At 55.8% G+C, this 24,649-nt stretch overlaps 1 protein-coding gene across 1 annotated transcript; it reads right to left on the reverse strand.

The window, feature by feature from the left end:
- Positions 1–5,631: 5,631 nt before the first annotated feature.
- On the reverse strand, positions 5,632–23,580 carry WNT2B (Wnt family member 2B). The gene is made up of 5 exons (XM_040617022.1): positions 23,270–23,580; positions 10,639–10,859; positions 8,753–9,030; positions 8,057–8,321; positions 5,632–6,663 (listed from the first exon to the last, which is right to left on the reverse strand). The coding sequence occupies exons 1-5, from the start codon at positions 23,431–23,433 to the stop codon at positions 6,434–6,436; spliced, it is 1,158 nt and encodes a 385-aa protein (XP_040472956.1). The 5' UTR covers positions 23,434–23,580; the 3' UTR covers positions 5,632–6,433.
- Between the last annotated feature and the right edge of the window lie 1,069 nt (positions 23,581–24,649).

Genomic DNA, 24,649 nt, shown 5'->3' on the forward strand with positions numbered 1-24,649 from the left:
ATCATTGACTGATACTATTTCCCTGAAACATGCACTGGGGTGACTTTGTAGCCATTGGGATGGCAAAAGCCTTTCTGTGAGGCTGTATGGGATGTTAGTAGACTTCTCAAATTTTCATTTCCTTCAAAGTAGTCAGTCAAAGTCAAGGAACTTGACCTGAACCATTGGGTGGACTATTCCTATACACCTACTTTTATCTGAGGAATGAATGAGCTCGGAAGAGTGAGCGCCGCGGCATTGGTCTGTAGCTGGCCCCTTTGTACAAGTAGGAGCGTTTTGGTTGGGTATTGTACAGTACGGCGAGTGCTACTGGAGGCCTGCAGGGGCTGGTACCAGCTGCCTGGGAAGGATGCAAGAGCAAGCCAAGCATGTATGGCTCTTCTGTTGTGTGGTTGTCTCCTTCAGAGGCAGTGATTTTATACTGAACAGCTTTTGAGGAGGAAAACTTTCCACTGGCTATCGCCGCTGTTATAATAATAAAACTCTTAAAAGTGGTGATGCGGCAGTTTAGACTAATAAATATTTCTGGGTGACAGGGTCTCCTCAAGGCAACTCGAGTCATGTGGCTTTGTAAACCACATCAGAATTATCCTCTGGGGAATGAGCTTTCTTGCAGCTATTTACCATGTTGTAAGCCCTTCGTTCTTTGAAACAGGATAGATGGCATGCGTTACTGCTCCTGTGCATGTGTATATGTGGCCACAGGACTTCTCATGCCGTTAGAAACCTCGGTCACCGTAGGTTATGTTGACCAATTCGTATGGAGGTGGTTACCTCTCAGCCCTGGCTGCTGCATTCGAGAGGTTCTCAGTCCAGGTTTGTCACAGGCCCGTTCCCTTTCCGCATCTCGGGCGCTGGCCAGGCTTGTTTATTCCCTGCTTCTCGTCCTGGAATTGTTGTGAGGGTGCCAAGCCTCGTAGATCCATGACTCTGAGCGAGGCAGGGTTTAAAGGTCATAGTCAAGACCATTAATAACAAGGTGCAAACGGCTGGTTTATATGTAATGTGAAGCTTTTTACTTATTTCATTTTTGCACTTTGGGGGCTCTGTTTGCTTATGGAGCACTTGGTGTCTGGTACCTATTTAGGCTGAGAGCAGGCAATTGGGTTCCTTCAGGCCTTCAGAGGAATGCAGAAAATTGTTCTCTGGTGTTGTAATTCTGCTGGGATAACTGCAGCTTATTTGTCTCACTGCTTATTAAATGCATACTTGTCTTGAGGTCCTCTTTTTTTTTTTTTTTTTTTTTTTTTTTCTGAGAAACATTGGGTGAATCCCAAGGACCAAAAGTGAGAGGAAGATTCCAGGGGGAGGGGGAAGAGTGAAGTCTCTGCACCTCTACAAACTGCATCATCCACCTCCAGTGCCAGCGGGCTGAAGAGGTTAAATATGAGAGCAAACTCCCTTAGCCAAAAGGAGACATGCATACAGGGCTCATGCAGACATAAATTAATTTTGCCCTTCCCCCTGCCCAGAGATGACATGCTGAGGGGGGGGGGAGATGCACCTCCCAAACTACTAATATATGGGGTGTGTGGTTGGGAGCCACATGAGGCTGTGCCGAGGTTTCCGAATGGGAGCAGATGTGCACTGGTACTGAGTTCCTAGCAGAGGACAGTATTGGTAGCAAGGGCAGAGAGAACAGATGGGGTTTGTACTTTACCAGCCTCGGAGTCACTACTGGCTTGCCCTGTTTTGCTGTTAAAAAGGACAGACGGACTCCCCCCTTCTCTCTTCAGCAGTTCTGTATGGCTGCGTAGGTGAAATGCAAGCTGTTCTGGTCTTCTGCTCACGGGTTAAAAATCTCCAAACATCAGGTCACATTGACAGCAGCAATCATAGTGGGCTTCTGTGTACAGTCTTCTGTGGTCTGAATTCACCTGACTTCTAATAAGGTGGGGAGAGGTAGCTTCAGTTTCCAGCTCTGTGTCTAGTCTCCTGGCTCCCTGCTCCCTTTCCTGAGCCTCCTACGTGGGGTGTGCTCTGCATGCCCCAGCCCTTAGCGCTGTAGGAAGAAGACGGTGATCAGGGATGCTGCTCATGTGCTTGGAATTTTCCTCATTTCCAGCTTCGATCATTGTGTTGTGCTTTTTGGTAGGCCCTTGGGTGAGTCTGGTCATTGGGGAAAGCTGGATAACACACCCACACTTACTGCATCAGTAAGGGTGCATCCACGAGGATGAGTATGTTCCTCCACTGGGGATCTTTGCTTTGGTTATTTCTGGCCAATGACATTTTCCTTTTACTCTGGCTGCATTGAATTGTGCAATCATACTGTGGCCTCATCAGCTCAGACCCTTCTCTTAAGAACTTCTTGATTTCTTTTCTAATTTGGCTGTAGGCTATCATCAGTTATAAAACAGTGTGACACAGTGTGTGACTATTGCATTCTCCCGCCTTGACTCATCAGCTGAGATTCCAGAGCAGTAACCCCCCTGCTGCTAGCTGGAGCAGCCCTCCCTGACTCTGCTTCAGTAATAAGCGATGTGAAAGCTCCCACACAGATCTTGACAGGTTATGCAAATGTTAGTCAAAATGCCCCAATAAATCTGTCCCTGAGAGCTGGACCTGTTACAGCAGATGACCTCCATGGAGCATGCTGTTGTTGGCACAGGTACGTGAGCAAAGCCTTTCACATGCGTATGAGTGTGATGAACAGAAAGGGCCATGGCAGTGACAAGGGGGCTTTAGGCAGGGGTGTAGCTGGGCCGTGTGTCCCCTCTGCAGTGCTGGGGCTCAAAAACTTCATCGACCTTACCGCTACATCCATCCAGAGAAATGCTGGTGTCACCTGGGCTAAGGCCCTTGCTCACTCGCACGTGGTTTAATGGAGAAAACATCAGTTGATGTGCATCCCGTGCTTCCATTGGCTTCTACCTCCTCCTGTGTGTCCTGGCCACCTTCTTCAGAGAAGGTCATTTGTTCAGAAGCTCATTAAGCAATTAATTCTGCTCCTTGTCCTTCAGTTCAGCATGCTTTTGACTGGAGGATGATTAGAAGATGATCTTGCCTAAAAGGCTCCCTGTGCATTTTAGGCAGATTACTTAAGGGGGGCATGTGAGAGGGAGTGAGTGTTCCCTGACGAGACTGCAGCCTTCATAAACGTTTATAGATGGAAAACATCTGCTTGCTGAGGATGAGTGTGCTGACAGGGAGCTTTGGTAGGGCTCGTCTGCGGGAAGACACAGACCAGTCTGAATTTCCTTCAGCCTGCAATGGGTTGGCATCTTGCAGAAGCGCTGGGAGTTAGCTCTAGCTAACGAGCGGATTTCCTATTGCCAGGCGTTGTGTTTTTGCTGACCACTTGTTAATAAACAAGCGAGTGTAGTCTTGTGGAGCCCTTTGCAGAGGAAACGCTCAGCTCTTCTGTTGGGTGGACTTGAGCTTGCCCTGCTGTCTGCACGACTGCTCCTCCAGGTGCTTCTGTAATGCTGGTACCTGCTTCCAAGTATTTTTGTTTCTCTTGATTTACTGTGATGAGGGAAGGCAGCTGGGCAGGGAGTCCCATGGTGCCAGTGGCCCCCGCAGGGCTACAGGGGGTTGCCTTCTCAGCTATGGTTATTCTACAGAGGGCTAAAGGAATCCAGTTTTAGTATCTCGGTGATGATACGGGAAAGGGGGGAGCCAATAAACCCTAGACAACCTGTCCTCAGGAGTTTTCACCTTTGTTATAAAATGTTGAACATCTGCATTCAAAGGGAAGATGTATTTTGGCAGCAGCTACTGATTAAGGTGTCATTCATCAGGTGGGCTTACAGGTCAGCTACAGAGCAGTATTTCTGCGGGAAGACATCTCCCAGGGGTCCTCTGGAGAGGAAGAAATGTTTATTGATGGCTGACCCTGGGTCCCCAGGCACTGGGTCCCTCCCAGCCCATGGAGCGTGTCCTGCTCTAGGAGGAAGGCTTGGATTGATTGCCAAGGGGGCAGCGTTTTTTTAAAGTCTGTCGTAAATTGATGGTAGGTGGAGCAGTAATGAAGATAAATGAGGGAGCTCTTCCCGGTAGATTAGCCTGCGTGCTGATGGACGGTGTGTTACAGCAGGCTTGAAATGCCTTTAGCCTGGCTCAGACCTCCTGCTCACCTGCCAGCATTCCTCGGCACAGCCAAGACAGAGCAAATCTTGAGGAAAATTGGCTCTCCTTGAAATTCAGAGGGCTTTGAAGGGCCAGGGCTGAGACCTGGGAGCCTACCAGGTAAACACCAGCTTGAGTGCAGGTTCTGCAACAACAGAGAGGGCGAAAGGTGCTGCTCAGCCCTCTCATGCTGTTAGTACGGGATTCAAAAATAGATGGTTTAGTTCTAGAAGAGATGGGTCAGGCAGTGGGGAGGTGGGATTCCTGTAACTGTTTTAAGAGCTCTGTTAAAATGGCACCTTTTTGCTTCTCCGTGGCTCTGCAGCAGCTCTGCGTGAGCAATCTCGGTGGTCTGGCATGGAGTAAGGTGCTCTAATCTGGCCCATAATCCCACCACTTAAACTAGTATTTCCTAGGGCTGTTGGGTAAAATCCCCGTTCAGAGATGCTTTTTGTAGTAGTCGATGGATGGTTTAGGACCAGAATAATCTTTGCCTTAATCCCATCCTGCTGCTTTGACCTTCCTTCAGACATCACTACTGCAGCTTGCTCGGCTCCCTCTGAATCCCTCCCACACGTCTTGCTGCTGCCAGGAGAAAACAACTCTGACTCCTCGGAGAGCTTCGCCAGCCCCTCCAGCAGCCATCGCAGTGTGAAAGCAGACCCCAGTCAAAAGCAGTCACAGGTGAATGTTGCTCTTGTCTTGTCCTTTCCCGCTGTTGTAAGCTTTATAACTTTCATGAAAACTTGCTTTGAGTGTGTGAAACATCCTTACCTGCCCATCAGCATGATGATGATCAACATTACAAAAAATAACATTTTTCCTGGGTCAGGGAGAAAGCACAGCCTGCCCGGGGCAGCCGAGCTCTGGAAGTGTAGAAGCACCCGTTAGCTTCAGCCTATGCTGAGGGATTGCAATGATTAAGATGAATTTTGTTCTGTTTTGTTTTACCTGGGTCAGCTTAGTTTGCAGGTTCAACTGTCCTTCTTGTGCATTAAGTCTGTTTGTGTGGAGTGGTACCTTTTGAGCAGACTATAAAATATCTGTACACTAAATAAACCACCTTTGTAATCACTGCTTGCCCAAGTTGGGGGAGGGGGGGGAAGAATTGAGAGAATTTCTAGAGATGAGAGGGGTTGGTTGATCTCTGTAACGTATCTACTGCCAGCTCTGCAGCTGCCTGCCCCTCCTTTCATCAGCTTCAATTTTAGTTGATAGTTTACATTTTGGGTGTTTGCTTGGTTTGGTTTTGTTGGGTTTTTTTTTTCACGGGAAAGGTTTGGAAGCTAATCTAGCATCTCCTGCTTGACCGAGCACTATGTCATTAGATGTCCTGGAGCATGCTACTACTTATGAGGGATTCCCCTGGGGCTTTGCACGCTGGATGGTGTGGCTCTGCTTTGTGGGAAATGAGGTAACTCCTGGGACAGGGAGGTCTGTGCTTTAGGACTGCGGGAGCTACAGCCCAGCGGATAGAAGAAACGCTGCAGGCTGATTCCTGCTCTGGGGAGGTGCCCAGCTGGGTGTGTAGGAATTGAAAAAGCAAAGAACTTAATTTTCTGATATAGGTTTATAATGAATTTTGACTTAAAATAATAAGCAGTATACACAACATACAAGTGAGTTTTACAGAGATGCTGTTATCTGTTGACTTCAGAACCTACCAGCGAGTTCACAGATTTTATTTGCTTTCTCTAGCCCTCTGTGTCTGCCAGCATCTAGGGGTGGCCCTTGTCTTTGTGCAGTCATTCAGTTCCCAGTCCCAATTTACTGTTCTGCTTGTCGCCTCGGCAGGGGGACAGCGAGAGGCCTCGTGCAGAGGCGGCTCTTGCTCAGGGGGTCAGCAGTGCAGCTGGGGTGGGTGCCGAGTCCGCGTGAGGGCAATGCAGGGATCGTGGAACTGTCTTACGGATTCTCAACACCCTTCCTCTGGCCTTGCAAACAAGTAAAAGCAAGAAGGTTTTCTGCAAGAGTGGATTATTCTGAACTAGTGTTTTTTGCTGGTGAAGCTTTACTGCAACATAAATTCTCCAGGGAGGTGCAGGTTTCCTCAGCCATCACATCCTGATGATCCTCCAAGTCTTATCGGTTGCACCAAAGGGAACGACGGGCAATGGCAGTTTCACAGTTTCAGCAAGGATTGCAGGCTCCTCCTAGGTAGGGGATTAGTTTTGCCGAGCAAATAGAAGGGTCCACAGTATCTCCTGGGAAATGTAGTCCTTTCTCTAGTGCTTTGCAGAATTAATTAAATAAAAGCCATGCAGTTGAACTACAGCTCCCAGAATGTCCTCAGGGCACAGGGTTTTAAAAAAAATCGCAAGGGAGGGTGGCAGTGGGCTCTTCCCTCTGTGCTCCTGTCTCCTCAGGTCTGGTCCAACCACTCAGCCCGTTTCGGTGCTTTACACGTGTGCACGTCCACAGTGTCCTCACACTCCTTGCAGCGCACAGCGCAGCACCAGTGGAACTTGCACTCGCACTTGGTGATGCGAGTGACGCGCGTGGTGTCGTACCCCCGCCCGCAGCACATCACCTCGCAGCCATCCGTCCCGCGGGACATCTTGTTGCACACGCGACCGGCCGTGCCCAGGGAGCCTGGAGAGGGAAGCGAGAGTGGGTCAGGGTGTTCCTGTTCCTTGTTCAAACGCTCCCCCCGCCCCATGGCCGTTAGCCGTGCTAGGGTTACGTGTCTACCACCCGCAGCGGAGCCCTCAGATCTGGCTGCCTTAGTGGTGAAGTCCCATCATTTCTGCCGCGGTGCGTGGTGCCACAGTGGGGGCTCCAGAGGCTGGGTGCGGAGCCTGTGCTTGCCTTGCTTGAAGGGCACGGGTTGCAGCGTGGGTAGCAAGCCTGGCCAGGGATGCAGCTTTGGCGACCCTCAGCACAGCCCCTTCCCCACACCCGCTGCTGAAGCCTGCACCCGCCGCTGCCCAGAGCGGGCATGGGGACTGGCTCTGTGCAGCCCCTCGGTGCCCAGGGGGCCTGGTGCAGTGTATGGAACAGGGGGTGTTCAGCCTGGAGAGCAGGTGGCTCAGGGGGGACCTTATTGCTCTGCAACTACCTGAAAGGAGGTTGTAGTGAGCTGGGGCTCAGTCTCTTCTCCCAGATAACAAGCAACAAGAGGAAATGGCCTCAAGTTGCACCAGGGCAGGTTTAGATTGGATATTAAGAAAAATTTATTTACTGAAAGGGTGGTGAAACATCTGAACAGGCTGCCCAGGGACATGGTGGAGTCACCATCCCTGGAAGTGTTTTAAAGAACATTTAGCTGTGGTGCTTATGGTTTAGCAGTGGGCTTGGCAGTACTGGGTTAATGCTTGGGCTCGATGATCTTAAAGGTCTTTTCCAACCTGAATGTTTCTATCCCTGCTGAGCCAGGCTGTGCAGCTGGCAAAGCTAGAAATGCCCTCTCCACTCAGGCTAAGGGCTTACTGAAGGGTGGCAGGAGCATGTGCTGCCTTCCCCACCGAGCCCCCACAGCTACTGCAAACCCCCAGCCCAGGGATGCTCCAGGCTGGGAAACCGCTGATCTTCTCTGCAGGAGCCAAGCAGCCCTGCTGCCACCTTCCCCACTCCCATCCCAGCTCGGGCTGTGTTCGGGGGGAAGCCGGCAGCCCGTTGCACAAAACGGGCTCTTTGTTGCCTGTTTGAGGGAGCTTTGCCCTGCAGGAGAAAGGCTCTGAGGAAATGCTGCACTAGTTCGTTAAAGAGGCCTGATGGGTTGGAGCTTTGGTGTAAAGCCTTGGGATTTTGGACAAACCCAGTCCTGCCTGCACAGGTGTGAGGTGCTGTGGGGACCCAGTAAGCACTAACAGCCCCTGAGGGCCTGGGTGACCCCCTACAGCGCAACCCCCCCACCAGGGATGGGGGTCTGGGGGGGAGCTGAGGTCCCAGCTGCTCTGCCAGGCTTGGCTAGTTAGGAGCTGCTGGCCTGTTGGGAGGGGAGGAAAAGCTGCTTTGGGGCAGCAACTGGAGCTTTGGGTTGTACCTGCTGACTTGTCCATCACGCAGTAATCAGGTGAGTTCTCAAAATACACCAGATCTGTCTTTGTGGGCTTCCTGAAGTTCTTGTTGGCCACCATGAAGCCAGTGCCATCTTGGTTCATCGTCACCTGGATGGCCCCATTGTATTTCTTCCTTAGGTAATCCCCCGTTTTTCGAAAATCTGACATTGCCAGCCAACAAGTCCTTAGTGTGCAAGAGCCACTGACCCCATGGCATTTGCACTCCAGCTTCAGGAAACGCTTCACAGCCTGTGGGAAGAGGGATGCTGTGAGGACCGGCAGCCACCCTGGGCATCAGACATCGTGCCTGCATCCGCTTGTCCCTGGTGCCACTTATCAGCCCTCACCTGTGTGGGACGGGCTCCTGAGGGAGGGGGGTGCTGCTGGCGGAGGGTGCGCTCCCACGGGCACTGATGCACACGGGCATCAGCGAGGACGTGTTGGGAGCAAAGGTAAGCAGGGTCCTGCTACCCCCGCGGGACCATTCCCCTGCGGGGCGTGCAGGGGGGCACTGGGAAGGCAGGGCAGTGTCCTGCCCCCATTTCCAGCACGACCTGCCCTCCGCGAACCCCAGGGTCCCGCTCCTGTGCCCGAGCTGCTCCCACTGTCCCTTCCCCTGTGGGAGGTCCCGGTGGGACGGCTGGCCAGGCGCTGGGCTGGGCTGCAGGGGCTGCACTCACCATCCTCCCGCAGCGGTTGTTGTGCAGGTTCATCAGCGCCCGGGCATCCTTCACTTTCTTCTCCTTGGCATCCACGAAGGCTTTGGCAAACCGGATCCCATAGTTGATGTTGTCGCTACAGCCGCCCCAGTCGAACTCCCCGCGCTCGTCCTTGGAGCGGCCCCTTTTCAGCGGGTCGCAGCTGCATGCCTTCAGGTCCCCTTGGCTGCACGCCCGCGTGATGGCGTAGACCACTCCAGCGGAGGAGATGGCGTAGACGAAGGCGGCCTCCCTGCTGCCTGCCGCAGGAAGAGAAATGGGGATGGGGAGTGAGTGTGCCAGGCACCCACAGCCCACCAAGGAGCGTGGCACCGTGCGGCAGCACCTTCGCGGCTGGGGGTGAGACCATCCCCCATGCAGGTAAGCCAAGGCCACCTCTGCTGGCCTCAGCTTCCCCGGCACCTTTCAGATTAAGGTGAATTTCATACTGATTCTCAGGGCTCAGCAGCTCGGGCTGTTGGGCTGCTCTCAGGGCTGGCTGACCCGTGGCCCAGGTCACACGGGTGCCCATGGGTGCTGAGACTGCAGGACCAGCCAGCGCCTTCGGCCGAGGCTGCCTCCCGCCCGGTGCGATGCTGAGTGCGGGAGCTGGCGCCACTCCGGCCAGGCTCAGCTTTCCCCGCACGGCACAGCTTGCCGCCTGCTATTTTATGTCTCTGGTTCGAGTTCGCAGCTGTTTTTATAATGCTGTAAAAGAAGCTGCAAATCAAAACCATGTTCGTCTTCATTTTGAGAGCCTTTGAAAGCAACTTCAAAGGCAGCAGAGCTCTCTTTGGGCCTCGCAGGATGGGGCTGTGGCGATGAGCTTTCATCATTCCCTATCCTCTGCCGGGAGAGGACGCAGGCAGGAGTAAAGGTGTCATTGCAGGGATGGAGAGGCTGAGACCTGGAGGGCTGCAGCATGGCAAGGCGAGTGCTGCATCCTGGTGCTTACAGCCCCCTTCCCTCCAGCCAGCTCCTCTCCGGGGGTCCGGCTTGCAGGCTGTGCTGCTTGTCCGCCCCGGTGGGCAGCTGCCCCATCCCCCCACCAGCTGGGAGCAAGCCCCCCCCTCCCTCCGCAGGCGCTCACATGTCCTCCGTATGAGCTGCTCCTGGCGAGTGGAAAGGTTCTTCCCAGCCGCCTTTGATTTGGAGGCCGTGGGGCTGGATGTGCCCTGGCACATCATGGGATGCAGCAGCATCTGTCCCGCAGTGCTGCTGCCTGCGCCGGGGCTGATGCCGGCTCCCAGCGTCTGCTTGCTGCCAGAGGGCTCCCAGGGTGGCTGGAGCCCATAATGCTGCTCCTGCTCTGGAACCACCCCTGTCCCCATCACACCTTTTCTCTTTGCTCCTGGGGTACATCCCTGTGTTGTATCCATCCCTCACCTGGCGTGGGAAGGTCCCTCCCAGGCAGGCTCAGTGCCCAGCCGTTCGTGCGGGGCTGGCGAGTGCCCCGTAGCTGTGGTGGTCCTCCACCTTGGAGCCCGAAGCAAGGACTGGAGCCTCAGCTCTGCCTTGCCTCCCTTGCCATGCAAGGGAACAGCCAGTTCCCACGTGAATTGCTGAGTCCTGGCCAACCCTGCTCTCCAAATATTTATATATCCCATTACTGTTTACATATGAGCCTGTTCTCCGGAGGTGTCTCCTCCTTCCCCCTTCTCCCCCAGTGCTCCCCCTGCTCCATCTCATCTGGCGCAGCTATTCCAAATGCAGCGCTCTGCTCCCATTACTGCTTGATTAATTTACAGGGAAGGGCAAAGCTCTCCTAAGGGAGTAATCCAAGCCCCTGGGCACGGCAGCCCAGCGAGAGGAGAGACTCCAGGGAGACAAGGCACGTGGTGGTGGGAAGGGGACGTGGCAGAACGTACTTCGCAGCATGACCCGGCCGAAGACGGTGTGGTCCCGGTCCAGGGTGCTGCAGTTCCAGCGGTGGTGCCGGAACTGGTGCTGGCACTCCCGGATCCATTCCTTGGCTCCCTCCCCAACCGACTGCATGATGTCAGGGTATCTCTGGCACAGCTGCCGCTGCTTGTTCACCAGCCCGGGGATGTTATCGCAGATCACCCTCGCACCCAGCGCCCCAATGTACCTGCGAGAGAAAACGGTGCCGCGTTACGGTGCTGCCTGCAGAGGGGGAAGGCGCAAGGCTCCGTCCCCCTGTGTCCTCGCCTTGCTGTGGGGGGGTCTTACATTGAAGCCCACCTTTCCCTCTTGCTACCTGTGTCACAGCTGCTCTGGGCTCTGCTGATAGCAGCCCCCCACAGTGGCGTGCCCCCCTTGCAGCATCCCCTCTGCATGGGCGAGCTGGCGGAGCTGCAGAACTTGCTGCTTGGCTGCGCGGTGAGACCTGCCCCGTGCTGGGGTTCAGACAGGCAGGATGCAGGGACAGGGCACTGCTGAGCCATCACAGACACTGGGCTTTGCGCTTTGTGTTTAACAAAATAACCCCGAGCTGCACCAGGCCGGAGGGTGAAGCTGTGCTCTGTGCGTGCATCGCTGCGGCAGGGAGCTGGGGGCCCTGTGGAGCCCATCTTCCCTGGGAGACAGCCAGCTTGGGGTGCTGCAAGTTGTGGGACCCCCTCAGAGCCTGGGCTCTCTGCGAGCTCCTGGAACTTGCTGATGTGCAAAACCTCCCTCCACCCTCTTCCCTACATCCCAGCCGGCTCTGCAGCCCAGCCCTGCTGAGCAGAGCAGGATGGAGCCCAGGTGAGCCTGGCGCAGGCTCTGCAGTGTCTCCTGCCTGCACACTGGCTGGGGCACGCTGTGGGAACAGCGACCCATGGCACAGGCACCCACGCAATGCTCAGGTGAAGGAGAGAGGTGAAGCCTGCCCCTCTCTTGCTGCTGCAGTCCTCTTTCGCACTGTTATCCCCTGGCTATCTAGTCCTCCCTCTGCATCTCCTGTACCGGTGAACATTTATCATCGTGCCCTGAAGCTGGAAAACTTGGAGAACTATGCTGTGTCTCCTGTCCTGCCTGCACCCTGCTCCCCTCCCTGCAGTGGTTGAGGGGAGAGTGGGAGCTCGGAGCAGAAAAACAATGTGCAAACAGCAGTCTGGTAGAGCCTGGCTGAGCCCCACGGGCAGCATTCCACGGGCACGAGGGAGGGACCCTGAGCTCTGCCCGCAGCCTCACACCAACCTGGACAATAGCAGCAACGTGGAATTTTCCATCCTGGTCGGCCCCTGCCGGTGCCATCGCTCACCCCAGCCACGCAGTGGCTGCTTGTGCTGGAGGATGATGTTTGCCACAGAGCGCGGAGCTGTGATTCTGGCTGGAAGGGATGAGGTTTGGGTGGGATTCAAATTTGTCAGCCCTCCCAGACTGGAAGTAAGAATGTCTTTTAATAATAATAAGCAGCAATCAGCTTGGGCAGTATTTCATTGTCTCTCTCTGGCCCTGTTCTATCACTTCTATCAGCCCCAGAGAGAGCTCACAGGCTCAGGAAAGCCCTGTGAGCACAGAAAGCAATAGGATCTGTTCCCTTTCTGAAAATATTTTGTTTAAATGCTGGCAGAAGCACAAGGTCATCTCAGGCTGGAGCTGAGGATAATAAACCCGGCTCCCCACAGCTTTGCAAGCCCCGAGTCTGAGGGACAGCGAGCATTATTTTCATAGGCTTGCTCGTCAGCCTTTCATCCTGCAGCAGGGGAGCAAGGGAGATGGCAGAAGCCGTTTAGGAAAGAAAAGCCAACAGGAGCTCATCGAGCAATGCCAACTGCAGGCATTTAATTGCCTCATTCATGCTGGGCTGTGGGAGCAGCCGGTTCCCTCCCGTGGTGAGCAGGGCAGGGTGGAGGAGCATCCCAGCAGCTGGATGGTAGCACAGGCCAGTGGTTTTGAGTGGGGCTGTAGAGATTCCATGGGGAAGCGTGCCCAGGTATCCTGGTCCTGAGTTCATTCTTCCCAGCCTGCCTGGTCCCAGCAAGGATGGGGATGGCTGATGCATCCCTGCCTGCACTGCCAAGAGCTGGGCCGAGGCTGCTGGGAGGCAGTGGTGTTGCAGGATGGAGGCTGCAGCAGCAGCCAAAGCTCACCTTCACTGGGGGAAAGAGACGCTGGGAAAGGTAGAACGTTCTCTGATGGGTGACCTCAGCAGGGACCTTGCGGGGACCCCATCCCCTGCCTACCTCCAGTGCTGCTGAGCTGTGGCACCGGTGTTCAGCAGCGGCGGTGTGTGTGAACAGGGCTGGCTTAGGGAAGACACGCTGGCAGAGGAGCTGCCTCCAGAGCTGGCAGATAACGCACTGCCTAGCACCATCCCCTGGGAGACGGAGATCAAGGAAAACCCTTCAGACAAGATAAACACCAGGAACTCCCTTTTTCACACTCTGAGCTAATTACTTCTCATTAATTCTCCTGCCAAATACCCAGATCAGAGCAAACACTATCAGCAGGAGAAAATGGAGGGACAGCAGGTCGAAGGGCACAGACCGCCACGGGAGCACCTCACCACACAGGGTCCCAGACCCTCACGGGGGTCGGTGGCTCTATCTCTCTTTGCTTGCGGCTGCCAACAAGCAGCATATTTGCTGCGGTACCTACAGGCCTCCATTGGAGATAATGTACTAAACTCCATCCCATGATTGCTGTGGTGTTGGAAAGTGGCATGGCATGACGAGGGGGGAAATCTGTCATCTGTCTTGGAAAGGCTGTGGTTATCTTGGTGAGACCAAGACCTTCCGTTTCGTGAGAAATGCTCCAGTTGGGTTCAGTTAGTCTGCAATGGAGCGAGACAGGGAACATCAGAAAATTCTGCCAAGCAGAATTTTGAGAGGGAATAAACACAAACATTTGTTTTGGATTGATTAAAGCATCCCTTCTGATTTTATTTCTAAAAATCTGACGTTTTAGAAACACTGACATAGAAAAGACAATGGATGTTCTGAGAAGTCCCCAGCTGCCTTATCAAGAACTTCATTTTTAAAAAATGAAGTTGGGCTGGAAGTGGCAAATTTCTGTGAAATGCTGTACTCTTGGGAAATCTGCATTTTTACAGCAGAAAAAAACCAAAACAAAACCAAAAAAACACCAAGCCATGAGTTCAGAAAAGCCTATGAGATGGAACTGCTTCTGACACTGGAGACTGGGCTTGGATTTCTGCATGGTGAGGAGAGGCAGGAGCAGCCTGTGAGAGCCAGGCAACCTAAGTGCATGCGGGATAACGACCCCCCACCCTGTCAAATGGGGTTCCATGGGATAGTGCCTCCTGCGAGGTCCTCGCGAAGGGTCTGCAAAGCCCTTGCATCGCTCCCTTGCTAAGTGCAGAGCTGTTTGCTCAGTTCAGGCAACGGGGCTGGCACTGATCCCTCCAACAGCCTTCGGCTGTGTGATGCTGCATCATTTACTTCTTGCAAATGAGTGTGTAATCACAAGCTTGCTGTATTTCCCATTTGTTCCTAGGGTTCAGCTGCCAGGAGACGGGTGTGAGCTGCCACGCTATGAGGAACGCCGTGCTACCCGATGTGGCACCGGACCTTCACCTCCTGCCCTCCCTTCCCCATCCCCCGCAAGGAGCAACTTGTGCAGCAGAGGCCAGAGATTTCACGTTACAAAAGCAAATACTTTCAGAGCCTGTGAGGTGAAGCGCTCCTCGCTCCCTGCTAGCTTTCCTCCTCTCTGCAAGTCATCTGTTGCACGGCCGCATCCACTGGCGCAGCTGAAGTGAGCTTTCTCAACAGCCCGCGAGTGCCAGCCGTGCCGATGCACTGGGGGAACAGGAGACAACTGTCACATGCTGGCTCCCAGTTGTTCTTGTTCTAAGAGTCTGCTGACTTTGACTCTTGTAAACAAGGAGAAACCTAAATTGCTTCTAAGATAAACATGCAAATCGGAGGCAGACGCATCTATTTACTTGGCAGCATGCGTTCTGTGCTAACCCCCTTCCGTGGCTTGCCTCCATGCTGTATGTGTCCTACTCCCGCGTTTCCCACAAGAGCGTGCCTGGCTTCCCCCAGGACTTGCAGACTCCTCGGGGTGCTCTTGTGGAACCATGTGGCCCATGTCATGTCTCTGCCCTCAGCTCAGACTGCTCTGGTGACAGTTTGAACAGCTCAGAGCTTTCCGAGCCACAGCCGCTCTCCTCCCTGTACGTGCAGCTCCCTGCGTGTTAGGAGGGGATCCCCGCAGTTGCATGTCAGCTGCGAGTCCCTGGGATCTGCTGCATCTTGTCCCAGGGATCAGACCCCAGTATGTCTCGTTTCTTCTCCAGACTCACTGTGCTGGCATCTTTCCGGATCAACAAACTGTGCTTTTGGCCCTGACACAGTGTACGCAGCTTCCTGGTTGCTGTGTTCTTTAGGAAAGACCAAAAGATGGGAAAAGCACCGTGCCCCAGGTGTAGCAGTGGGGACACCAAAAGCATGGCCAGAGTCTAAGGCACCTTAGCAACAGGCAGATGGGACCTTCTGCTGGAGAAAGGAGATCTCTCCGCCAGCCTGGCCAGGTGAGGAAACCTGCTGTGCGGCTGTTGAGGGCTTTCTCTGGCTCCCAGGAGCACCAGACTGTGCTGCCAAGGGGAACTCAGTTTCCCTTTCATTATAAATAAACAGCCCCCTGCAGTACTGTGGCACCTCCGGATATGTTTTTTTGTGACTGTTGGCAGAGCTGCTGGCAGTAATTTTGTTCAACTGCTAACATGCCACCGGCTGACCCAGTGGTTTGTGGGGGCAGCTCTCCAGTCCCAAAGAGGCAACAGCAGCGAAGCCTCTGTGTGCACCCAGCTCCAGCTGTCACCTGCAGAGCATCGTTCCTCCTGGGAATCGGTAAGTCAGCCCGGCAGAGGTGAAGCCTCATCTCTCTGACAAATTCCTATTTCTTAGACAAACCTCAAAATTTGAATTTTTTGTGTTCTGCTCTAGAAACAAGACAGCTGCTGAAATGGTGAAAGTTCCCACTGCGGGAAAACCAGGGTTGCACCAATGCCATTAAAGGTACAATTTTACATTAATACAAGCTGAGCTTAACTAAAACGACTTATCACGTTGGCTTTATGGTGGGAGAAGGATGTCTGTGCAAGCAGCTATGGTGATGCAGCAAGGCAGCCCCAGGCGCGGGGAAGCTCAGCCGGGGCAGCCCAGGGTGCGTGCACAGGGCAAACCTCCCCGGCCAGGCTGCGGCAGGGTGAGCCGTGGCACCGGGCTGCTTCAGCATCACTGGTTAGTGCAGAGAGAGTTCACGGCTAAAAAACGACCGCAGGTTAACAGGTCTCCTTCCTGTGGCTTCTCTCCTCCCAAGGATGCCAACGCCACTTTGCCAACCGCCTGCAACTCCTTGGGCGGCAAAGCAGGGCAGGAACAGCAGTGCTGGGGGGATACAGCACATGGGGGGTAGAGATGTTCTGGCCAGACACAGCACCACGAACCCTGTCAGCACAATGGCTTTTAAATCATCGAGAGATGTTCCTCTGACCTGAAGCTGGATCTTGGCATAGGCTCCAGGCTCGGCTCTGACATCCCATCTTACGGGTTTTCAGCCAGAGAATTTGCCTTTCTTGCTCCTGCCTATCCCCACCAAGCGAGCCAGAGCCAGAGCCCCAGTCCCCGTCCCCCCAGGTGGGCGATACTCGGCCTTCTCTGCAATCCTCCGCACAGAGCCTCCTTGCTGCCGACTCCTGCTCCAAGAGCTGCACTGCTGAGGTTGAGATGAGTGTGCTCTGGCTGCTTAAGGGTATTGGAGGCTGTTGGAGTCCTTTCCCTGGGAAAACTGGTTCACCTCCCCTTGCTCTCATGACCACTGTGATAGTCCTGAAAGATCAACTTGGGAGCAAAACTATCTTGGCTTCTGTTCTCTTCCCATCCCATTGATTCGGCACAAAATCCTTATTTTGGTGGGAGGCTGGAAAGCCCTAGGCAGCTATTGGAGACACTTTGTGCAGATAGGATCGAATCCAACATCCCTGTCTCTCTGCCTGATAAAGAGTAAATTCCAAGGTGCCTGGCAGCATTTCACCTCCTCGAGTTCTTCGCATACTTCCCAGGGATGCTGCGCTTTCCTTCCTCTGCTCTCCCTGGCTGTGGGCAGACAATTTATAGCCAACTGCAAAGCACTTTGGGTTGCAAGGTGCTATAGACATTTGAGATATTATTTTATTATTATAAATCCTGAGTGTTTTATTAAGCCCCACTGGGAACAGGGCCATCCTGGCCTGCTGGAATTGTTAACGCCTTAGAGTGATTAATAGTCCTAATTTCCTCACTTAGAGCCACTACTCTGTATGTTGAGAGTGTTAGTCTCACTTGAATAATTTTTAATATCATAATGCTGAGCCACTACCAGTACCATTCAAGGGACGTATTTTTCATTTTCTGCACCATGATCTTTCTGTTTCTCATGTATCGCCCTTTTTCCAGTCGTGTGCCTTTGGTTCCTTGCCGGAGTCCCCTCACTGGTTTGCCTGCGCCTGTGTGCAGTCGGTAGGATATGGTTTCTGTGGGAAGGGCTGAAATGTCTGGAAAATACCACGATGCTGGGGAGCTGGACCCACATGAGCCCTGCTGTCCCCTCGGCTGATGTGGGAGGGTTTGCTGTCGGCATCTTGTATTGAGAGTGACCTGGAAATCAAGGTCTGTTCTGCTTGCTGCGCTGTGAAGGCGAGACGCGGTGTGCACAGGGCTGGGAGTGCGCAGGGCTGGGTGTGCGCAGGGCTGGGTGTGCGCAGGGCTGGGTGTGCGCAGGGCTGGGTGTGCGCAGGGCTGGGTGTGCGCAGGGCTGGGAGTGCGCAGGGCTGGGTGTGCGCAGGGCTGGGTGTGCGCAGGGCTGGGTGTGCGCAGGGCTGGGTGTGCGCAGGGCTGGGTGTGCGCAGGGCTGGGTGTGCGCAGGGCTGGGTGTGCGCAGGGCTGGGTGTGCGCAGGGCTGGGTGTGCGCAGGGCTGGGTGTGCGCAGGGCTGGGTGTGCGCAGGGCTGGGTGTGCGCAGGGCTGGGTGTGCGCAGGGCTGGGAGTGCGCAGGGCTGGGAGTGCGCAGGGCTGGGTGTGCGCAGGGCTGGGTGTGCGCAGGGCTGGGTGTGCGCAGGGTGTGCATCGGGTGAGCAGCAAAGCCCCCGCGTGCTTGGGCCAGTGCAGCGTGGGAGAGGGGTGAGCGTGGGAGGTTATAAAAGCACAGGGAGAAAAGGGCTCCAGTGCCTTCTGCAATAGCAACCAAAACCTCGCTCAGCGCTGGGTGAAAGCTGCTCCTTGGGGGCGATGTTGGCGACGTACAAATACAATAGAAATTGTTCATCAAAAATATGCTTTATCCTTAAGTATCAAGTTTTTTCTCCTAAAACCTCAAAGCACTTTGCTAAGAGGGGGGGAGGTAAGATGGTCTCTGGTGGTAAAGTAGGATGGAAGATTCTTCTCTTGTCTGTGGTGTATCTTGTGTGTTGGGTGCGAGCCGCTGAGAGCAGGGGCTGCGTGTTTCTGCAGGACCTAGCACAGATCTCCTCACACTGGGCTGCAGGCACTGCTGAAATCCATATTAGTAATAGTAAAAGCTAATGAGTTTGGAAGAGCAGAAGGATTTTTTTCTTCTGCATTTCTTTGTAAGAAAGATTTCCTATAGGTGAAAGTGACCCTAATGAAAAATGAACTAAGGAACCCAATTAGGATTATTATAACGGCGCAGAGTGACTGAGAGAACCCATCTGTTCAATACACCCCAACCAAGAACACCAGGGCTGCTGCAAAGGCCACAGGGTTCATTCTCCATCAGTCTGACGTTACTTTAAAACTTACTTTTTCAAAGCGCGGCTGCCTGGACAGCCGGAGCTGCGGAGCGCCTTGGGATAAAGACTTCCCGGTCACTGACCTCCTGCTTTTATTGCCATGCAAAGTGCTCTGCATCAACAAACGTCCAGTGGGTGCGACTCCCCTGGAGACCCCCGTGCCCCAGCGCAGCCACGCTGCACGTCATCTCCCCTTTGGGATGGAGAGTTCCCCTGCTGGTACCTGGCCTGCAACAGCCCTGGGGCTGAGAGCCGGTGGCAGGTGAGCTGCCCTGAGGCGGGGGCACTCGTGGAGGAGGGAATGGTTCCTGTGTGGTGCAGGATGGCATCCAGAGGGACGGACACGCAGTCCTCGCAGCTGCTGTGGGAGCTGCCAGACCTTCTGCTAGTGAAGCCCTCCTGGGACTGCTGCGGGTCTGCCCTGCTGAGACTGGCATGGAGGGGAGGCAGCGACGCTCCCGCGCACCCCAAAGGGTTACACCGACAGCCTGTGGAGTTCCTCCATGCAGCTGTCTTTCCCTTGGCTTAATTTCAAACATTCCTATTGATGCTATTTCCCCTCCCACACACCTCAGTGTGATGCCCGTTTAAATGAGCCCCTCTCTCCTATATCCTGTATGCACACATACGTGTGGCTCGTTTTTTCCGTCACTCTTTTTGCCCATCCGCTGCACCTGGACCAGGACCAGCTCTGGTGTCACAACAGAAACGCACGGCAGACCCTGGAGAGGGACAGCTGTGTAGCACAGCTCCTTCCTACCCATCGTGGTGGGAACGTCTCCTTCCCCACCTGCAATGGGGACATCCTTGCCATGCCCTCGGGAAGAGCATGACACCAGCTCCTGGTGTTGCTCTAACACGGAGAGTGCGATGCATGCTCCTGCTTCACACCCTTGGTGTGTCTTCCCTGCCCATAAACACACACCTCCTTCCCTGGCCAAGGAAGGGAGCTGGAGCGTGGTGGCTGCCTAACTCTGGACTACAGCATCCCTAAAAGTGCCCGTTCAGGCATCACGCCGCGGGGTGCAGCGGCTCCTCCACAAGCCCTGTAACCTGCTGATGCCATCAGGAGCCCCACGTGGCCGCCAAGCTCCCGCACGCTCCCCGACCCGCACCCGAGCTCGCACTAGTCTTCCTTCCACAGATTTGTTTTATCTCTTTGGGAGCCTGATGCCTCCCATCTGTTCCAATGCCAGATGAAATTAAATATTTGTAGTTTCCAACGGCTGTGGTTAGCAATAAACAAGTTAGCTAACAAGGATTTGGTGTGCCGGGGGTTGGGGGGTGTGTTCATGCGGGCTTGCAGGCGAGCGGGTATGTGTGAGGGTGGGGTGCGGGGGGGTGTGCGCATTGGCTTTGTGTACATTTTTCTTTAACCAAACCTTCAGTTTAAAATGGCTTTCCACACCAGAGCAGCTAGTGGGGCTCTCAATAGCAAGTAAACTCTACTTAGTTATTTACACCAAGTTTGTTTATTGCACAGTTTATGTTTATAAGCAATGTTTGTCTAGGCTTCCAAATCTTTCAGAAGGAATTTTGGAGGCCGCTTTTGGGGCCCGACGTCCTCCCGCGGCGCGCGTGGGGCACAGCCCTGCCAGGCAGGCGCCCGCCAGGGGACAGCCGCCGTCCCTGGATGATGCTGCTCTCCCTACCCAAGTGCACTCGAGTGTAAACGGGATTTAGGGATTTTCCTGTTGCATTCCTTCTTAATTTCCATCTGTGTTTCAGCTGGTATTTTGTTGCTAAGTAACACTTTATAGTTTGGGAGCATTTCTGTATGGATGCTGCTCCCCACAGCCATGGCCGTCCCGCTGCCAGTCACGGCGGCCTCGGAGCCCAGGCAGTGCCGCCGGTTGCAACTGCACCGCCCCGAGTGTGTCCCCCTGCCTGAGCATGTCCCCCTGCCCACACAAACACTGTTCTCGCCGCTGCGTGCTCCGAGCACACGCACATACACACACACGCACCCACCGGCGCTTTTTCCAGCACCAAAGTTCACCAGTTCCTGGAGTTTTTTTGCGAGGCGGTGCAGGCCGTGCCTGACGTCATTGAAAATTAATAATTTGCAGTTGTTTAGAAGAAACATTTGGTTGATATTTCCTTTCCATGTACTGTGATCAGAACTGACCCAGTTTTTTCTATTAATCTACTTTAAAAGTTGACTCTGAAAATGAGAAGCATTTCCTCTATTTCCACAAGTTTATTGTGTGTGAATCCCTGGAAGAATTTGGCAATAATAATAAAAATAAGGAACGATGATGCACCACCAAATGCATTTACTGTAATATCAGTAGTGCTAAAGATGTGCTTGGAAACCTATGTAAATCACTGAATAATTTTTTCCCAAACCACAGCTGGCTGAAACCATTTTCAGTAAAACACAATTTCATCTAAACATGCTATTTTATCAGAACTGACACGTCCAGCAGAACAGTGCTCGTTTCAATGAAGACTTTTCTTAGGAATGTTCTGCTCTACAGAAGAGAAAGTACTATCAAAAATGTGAACTTTATAGAGCTTAATATATTTGGTTTCTAATTTTTTCTTTTGTTTTAAAAGTCACGTACTGAAGGTCCCTGGGACCAATTCCGCTTGCTGAAAATATTCAAAGGAATCGTGCCTGGCTGCCCCGGCGACGGCTGCCCTGACTGGGCTCCTGCCCCAGCCCCCCGGGGGCTGCCCCCGCTCTCCCTTCTCCCTCCAGCGAGAAGCTGCCGGTCGGGGGTCTGTCTGCAAGCTGAGAGCCCAAACCGCTGCGAGAGATAAATCTAGCTTCCTCCAAACAAGCCACAGCTACTAAGGCTTAAAATGTGGCTGGTTTTCCTCCCGCTTGTTGGGAAGAGATGTGTGCTTGGAATTAGGGCAGACACTGTGGCAGAGCCATTGTGGGGAGAAGTGTGGTACAACAGCGAGGAAAATAGGCGCTTTTCACACTCACCCTAAAGAAAGAATTTTCACCTTTCAGGCAGCATCCATGTTACCAGAACTGCCCAGTGCTGGGCACAGATGATGCTGTGACTACTTGGTACCACATCTTTTTCCAGCCTACTTCACCCCATGTACGCACTCCTCAGCTCCGACAAGCTTCCCCTTCTCTTGCCTCCTCGATAGAAATAATCCCACTCCTCTGCTGCCCTAAGACTCTTCCTTCCTTCCTCAGCTTCTAGCGTATCAGCAACATCACCTTCCCCACGGGTGCTGTCCTGTCTTCACCTGCCCTGATGGGTGGGGGCAGATCTGGCAGCTGGAAGCCAGGCCGGCGCTTGTATCGACCCGATACTCGCAGAGGGTGACTCATTTTCTCGACCAGCGATTTCGGTTCCCCATGGGGTGACCACCTGCAGATCTCCTCTGGCCATGGCCGGGAACGGCACTGGTCTTGCTGCTTTGCATTAGATGTGCCCCCCGAAGGAGTCGCCCCTCACGCCATCCACCTTTTGTGCCTGGTTGCATCCTGCTGCCCGAGCAGCACGTCTCCGGGGGCTCCTGCTCCCCCCCCAGCCCCACAGCCTTCCCGTTCGCCTTCCTCACCCTGGAACCGCTCTCCCAGGGATGCCAGCCTGGCCACGGCTGCCACACGCCTAGACGTGCTCTCAAACACCAGGAATACCTGCGTTATCGGCGTGACTATTAAGTGCTCCCTGGCCCTCACACCGTGCTCCACAGTAGATGAGGAATTCCAGGAACCACCATTCCCTTGCAGGGGCAGATGGGCTGAATTTGATTAAGTTCTGCTTCATCCACTGCAATGTTCTAATGATGATGAGATTGGCGTGGAAAACTATTTTCCACAGGACTAGAGAGGACTTTTGCAGGGTGGGGGACCCTGAGATCTTTTCTGCAGCAAACTCCTTTTTTTCTGCAGTGTAACCGAACTACTGAAGCAGCACGGGGTTACTTGGAAAACTACGCAGTCCTCGTTTTCCTAATTACTCTCATTCTGCATACATGAATTCTCATTGTTACAGAACTGGGGCGGGAGGAGGTTAATTTCTAGAAGGCTGGTGTCTCCTATGGCATCGTTTCTATACGGTACAGAGCCTCGTCTTATCCAAACGAGGGGGAACAGCAACTTCTTAGCTTAGGAGAAGCCGTGAGGCAAGTGCGCGGGGCGACGCCGCAGCCCGCAGGGATGCGGGAGCTCCAGCCCGATCCCCGGATCGCAGCGGGTGGATCAGGGCAGCTGCCAGCGGCTGCCGCAGCGCGGGGCGATCCCCGCTCGCTGCCGCCGAGGGACGGTTTCCCCGTGGGGGCGGCCCGTGGGGCCCGGCTCCCCGGCAGATGCGGCGGGAGCCGGGGGGGGGCCGCGGCAGGTCCCGGCCCCGGGGGCGAACGAGCGGCGACGGCGCTTTTTGGGGGGCGCGGGAGCCTCGCGGGGCTGCGCCCCGGGGACAGCCCCGGCCCCGCGGCAGGCTGGGGGCGAAGGCGGGCGCCCCTCCGCCCGCTCCCCCGCGCCGCCGGGGCCGGAGCCGGAGCCGCGCAGGTGGCGCGGCGGGGACCCCCGAGCCCGTCCTGCCGCCGGGCTGCCAGGGGGTCCCGGTGCCGTCCTGCCGCGGCACTGCGGCCCGTCGGCGCGGGGGGGAACCGGGAGGCCCCGGCCGGCCGCCGCTGCCCCGCGTGGGGCTCCCACGGCCCTACGTCGGGCGCGGTGCTCCGGCGGCGGCACCCCCCGGCCGGGCTTCCCCGACCACCGCCCATCCCCACCGCCATCCCCATCCCGCGGCCGAGCCCCGCGCAGCTCCCGCCGGCGGCAGCCCGGGGCCCGTCGGGGCGGGCGGGCCCGTCGCGGGGACTCACCACCACGAGGAGTCGGCGCGGGGCGTCAGGGCCAGCAGGAGGAGGACGAGGGGCAGGCAAAGCCGCGGGGCTGCGCCCGCCGTCCGGGGGAAGGCTCCGCACTCCGCACGCCCGGGGGCCAAGGCAATCCCAGGAGACGCTTCCAGGCGGTTTGGGCTGAGCATATCTCTCCGGGGCGGCGTCCAGACGGAGAAATGACCGGGGAGGGGGGTCCTGCCCGCGCTCCCCTTGGGGGCACTGCCCGTCACGGCCCCGCGGCGCGGCTGCCGGCTCCGCGCTGCTGAGCGAGCCCCGGCTGGGCCCCCGCTCCCAGGCGCATGCTGCTGCGCGGGGGGCGGCAGGGCAGGGCCGGGCCGGGCCGGGCCGGGCGGAGGGGTGGCGGCGCCGGGGCGCTCAGCGGGGCCGGCGCCCCCCGAGCGGCGGGCGGGCGGCGTGGCCGGGCCGGGCCATGGAGGTCCCTGCGCGGAGGGCGAGGCCGCTCTGGGGATGGGAGCGCGGGGGCCGTGGCCAAATACTGACAGCGCCCGCCGTGCTGCGGGCTCTCATTGGGCAGAGTCAGAGGCGCAGAGCCGCCGCTCCGGCCGGGCCGACCCCCGCCTCCCCGAGGGCACGTCGGACAGCCCCCCCCGGGCTCCTGCCCACCGCCGGGGCTGCCCCCGCCGCCGCGCCCCGGGGCCGCTCCCGCCGCCGCGCCCGCACCCGCAGGAACGGGACGCGGAGCCGCCGGCCGCGGCCGCCCCGTCGGGCTCCGCCCGGGGAAGGGGCTCGGCGGCGCGACGGGATGCTCGGGGGCCGGGGCCGCCGCCGGCTCCTCCCGCGCTCGCCCCCGCCAGGTGTCACTGCAGGGTGGGAAACGGCCGGCCGCGCTCCGCGGGGCTCCGCGCCACGCGTGGGGGGGGCCGCCGACCCCCGGCCCCGGGGCGGGCAGGAGCGGGTCGGCCGGGTGCGGAGGGCGATGCGGGGGATCCGCAGGTCTGCGGGACGGGAGACACAGTCGCTGTTCTTGGGACACACGCATCCCGCGGCAGTGATGTCCCCAGCCAGGGCCACCGCCTTCCTCCCCGGAGACAGCCGGTGGCCAGGCACCTGCCGTGTCCCTTCATGTCGGGTTGGCGAGAGATCTCTCACCTCCGCCATGCCCCTGCCGCCTGCAGGACGGGACGAGCTGCCTTTGGCTCTGAGCGCCTTCATGGCCCTGAAGCTGTTGGCTGGTGAAGACCAACCTTACCTGGGGGCTCCCTGGCTGGTCCTTCCACACCCTGGTGGGGAGCAGGCATTAGGCTGCAATGGGTCACCTCTCATTGCTGGCACTCCCCAATATGCCTAATTATTTACTAGGATCGGGAACCTCATTATCCACCAAAGTCCTTTTCGTGTTGC

This window comes from Falco naumanni, chromosome 17 (genome assembly GCF_017639655.2).
Source record: "Falco naumanni isolate bFalNau1 chromosome 17, bFalNau1.pat, whole genome shotgun sequence".
Lineage (NCBI taxonomy): Eukaryota > Metazoa > Chordata > Aves > Falconiformes > Falconidae > Falco > Falco naumanni.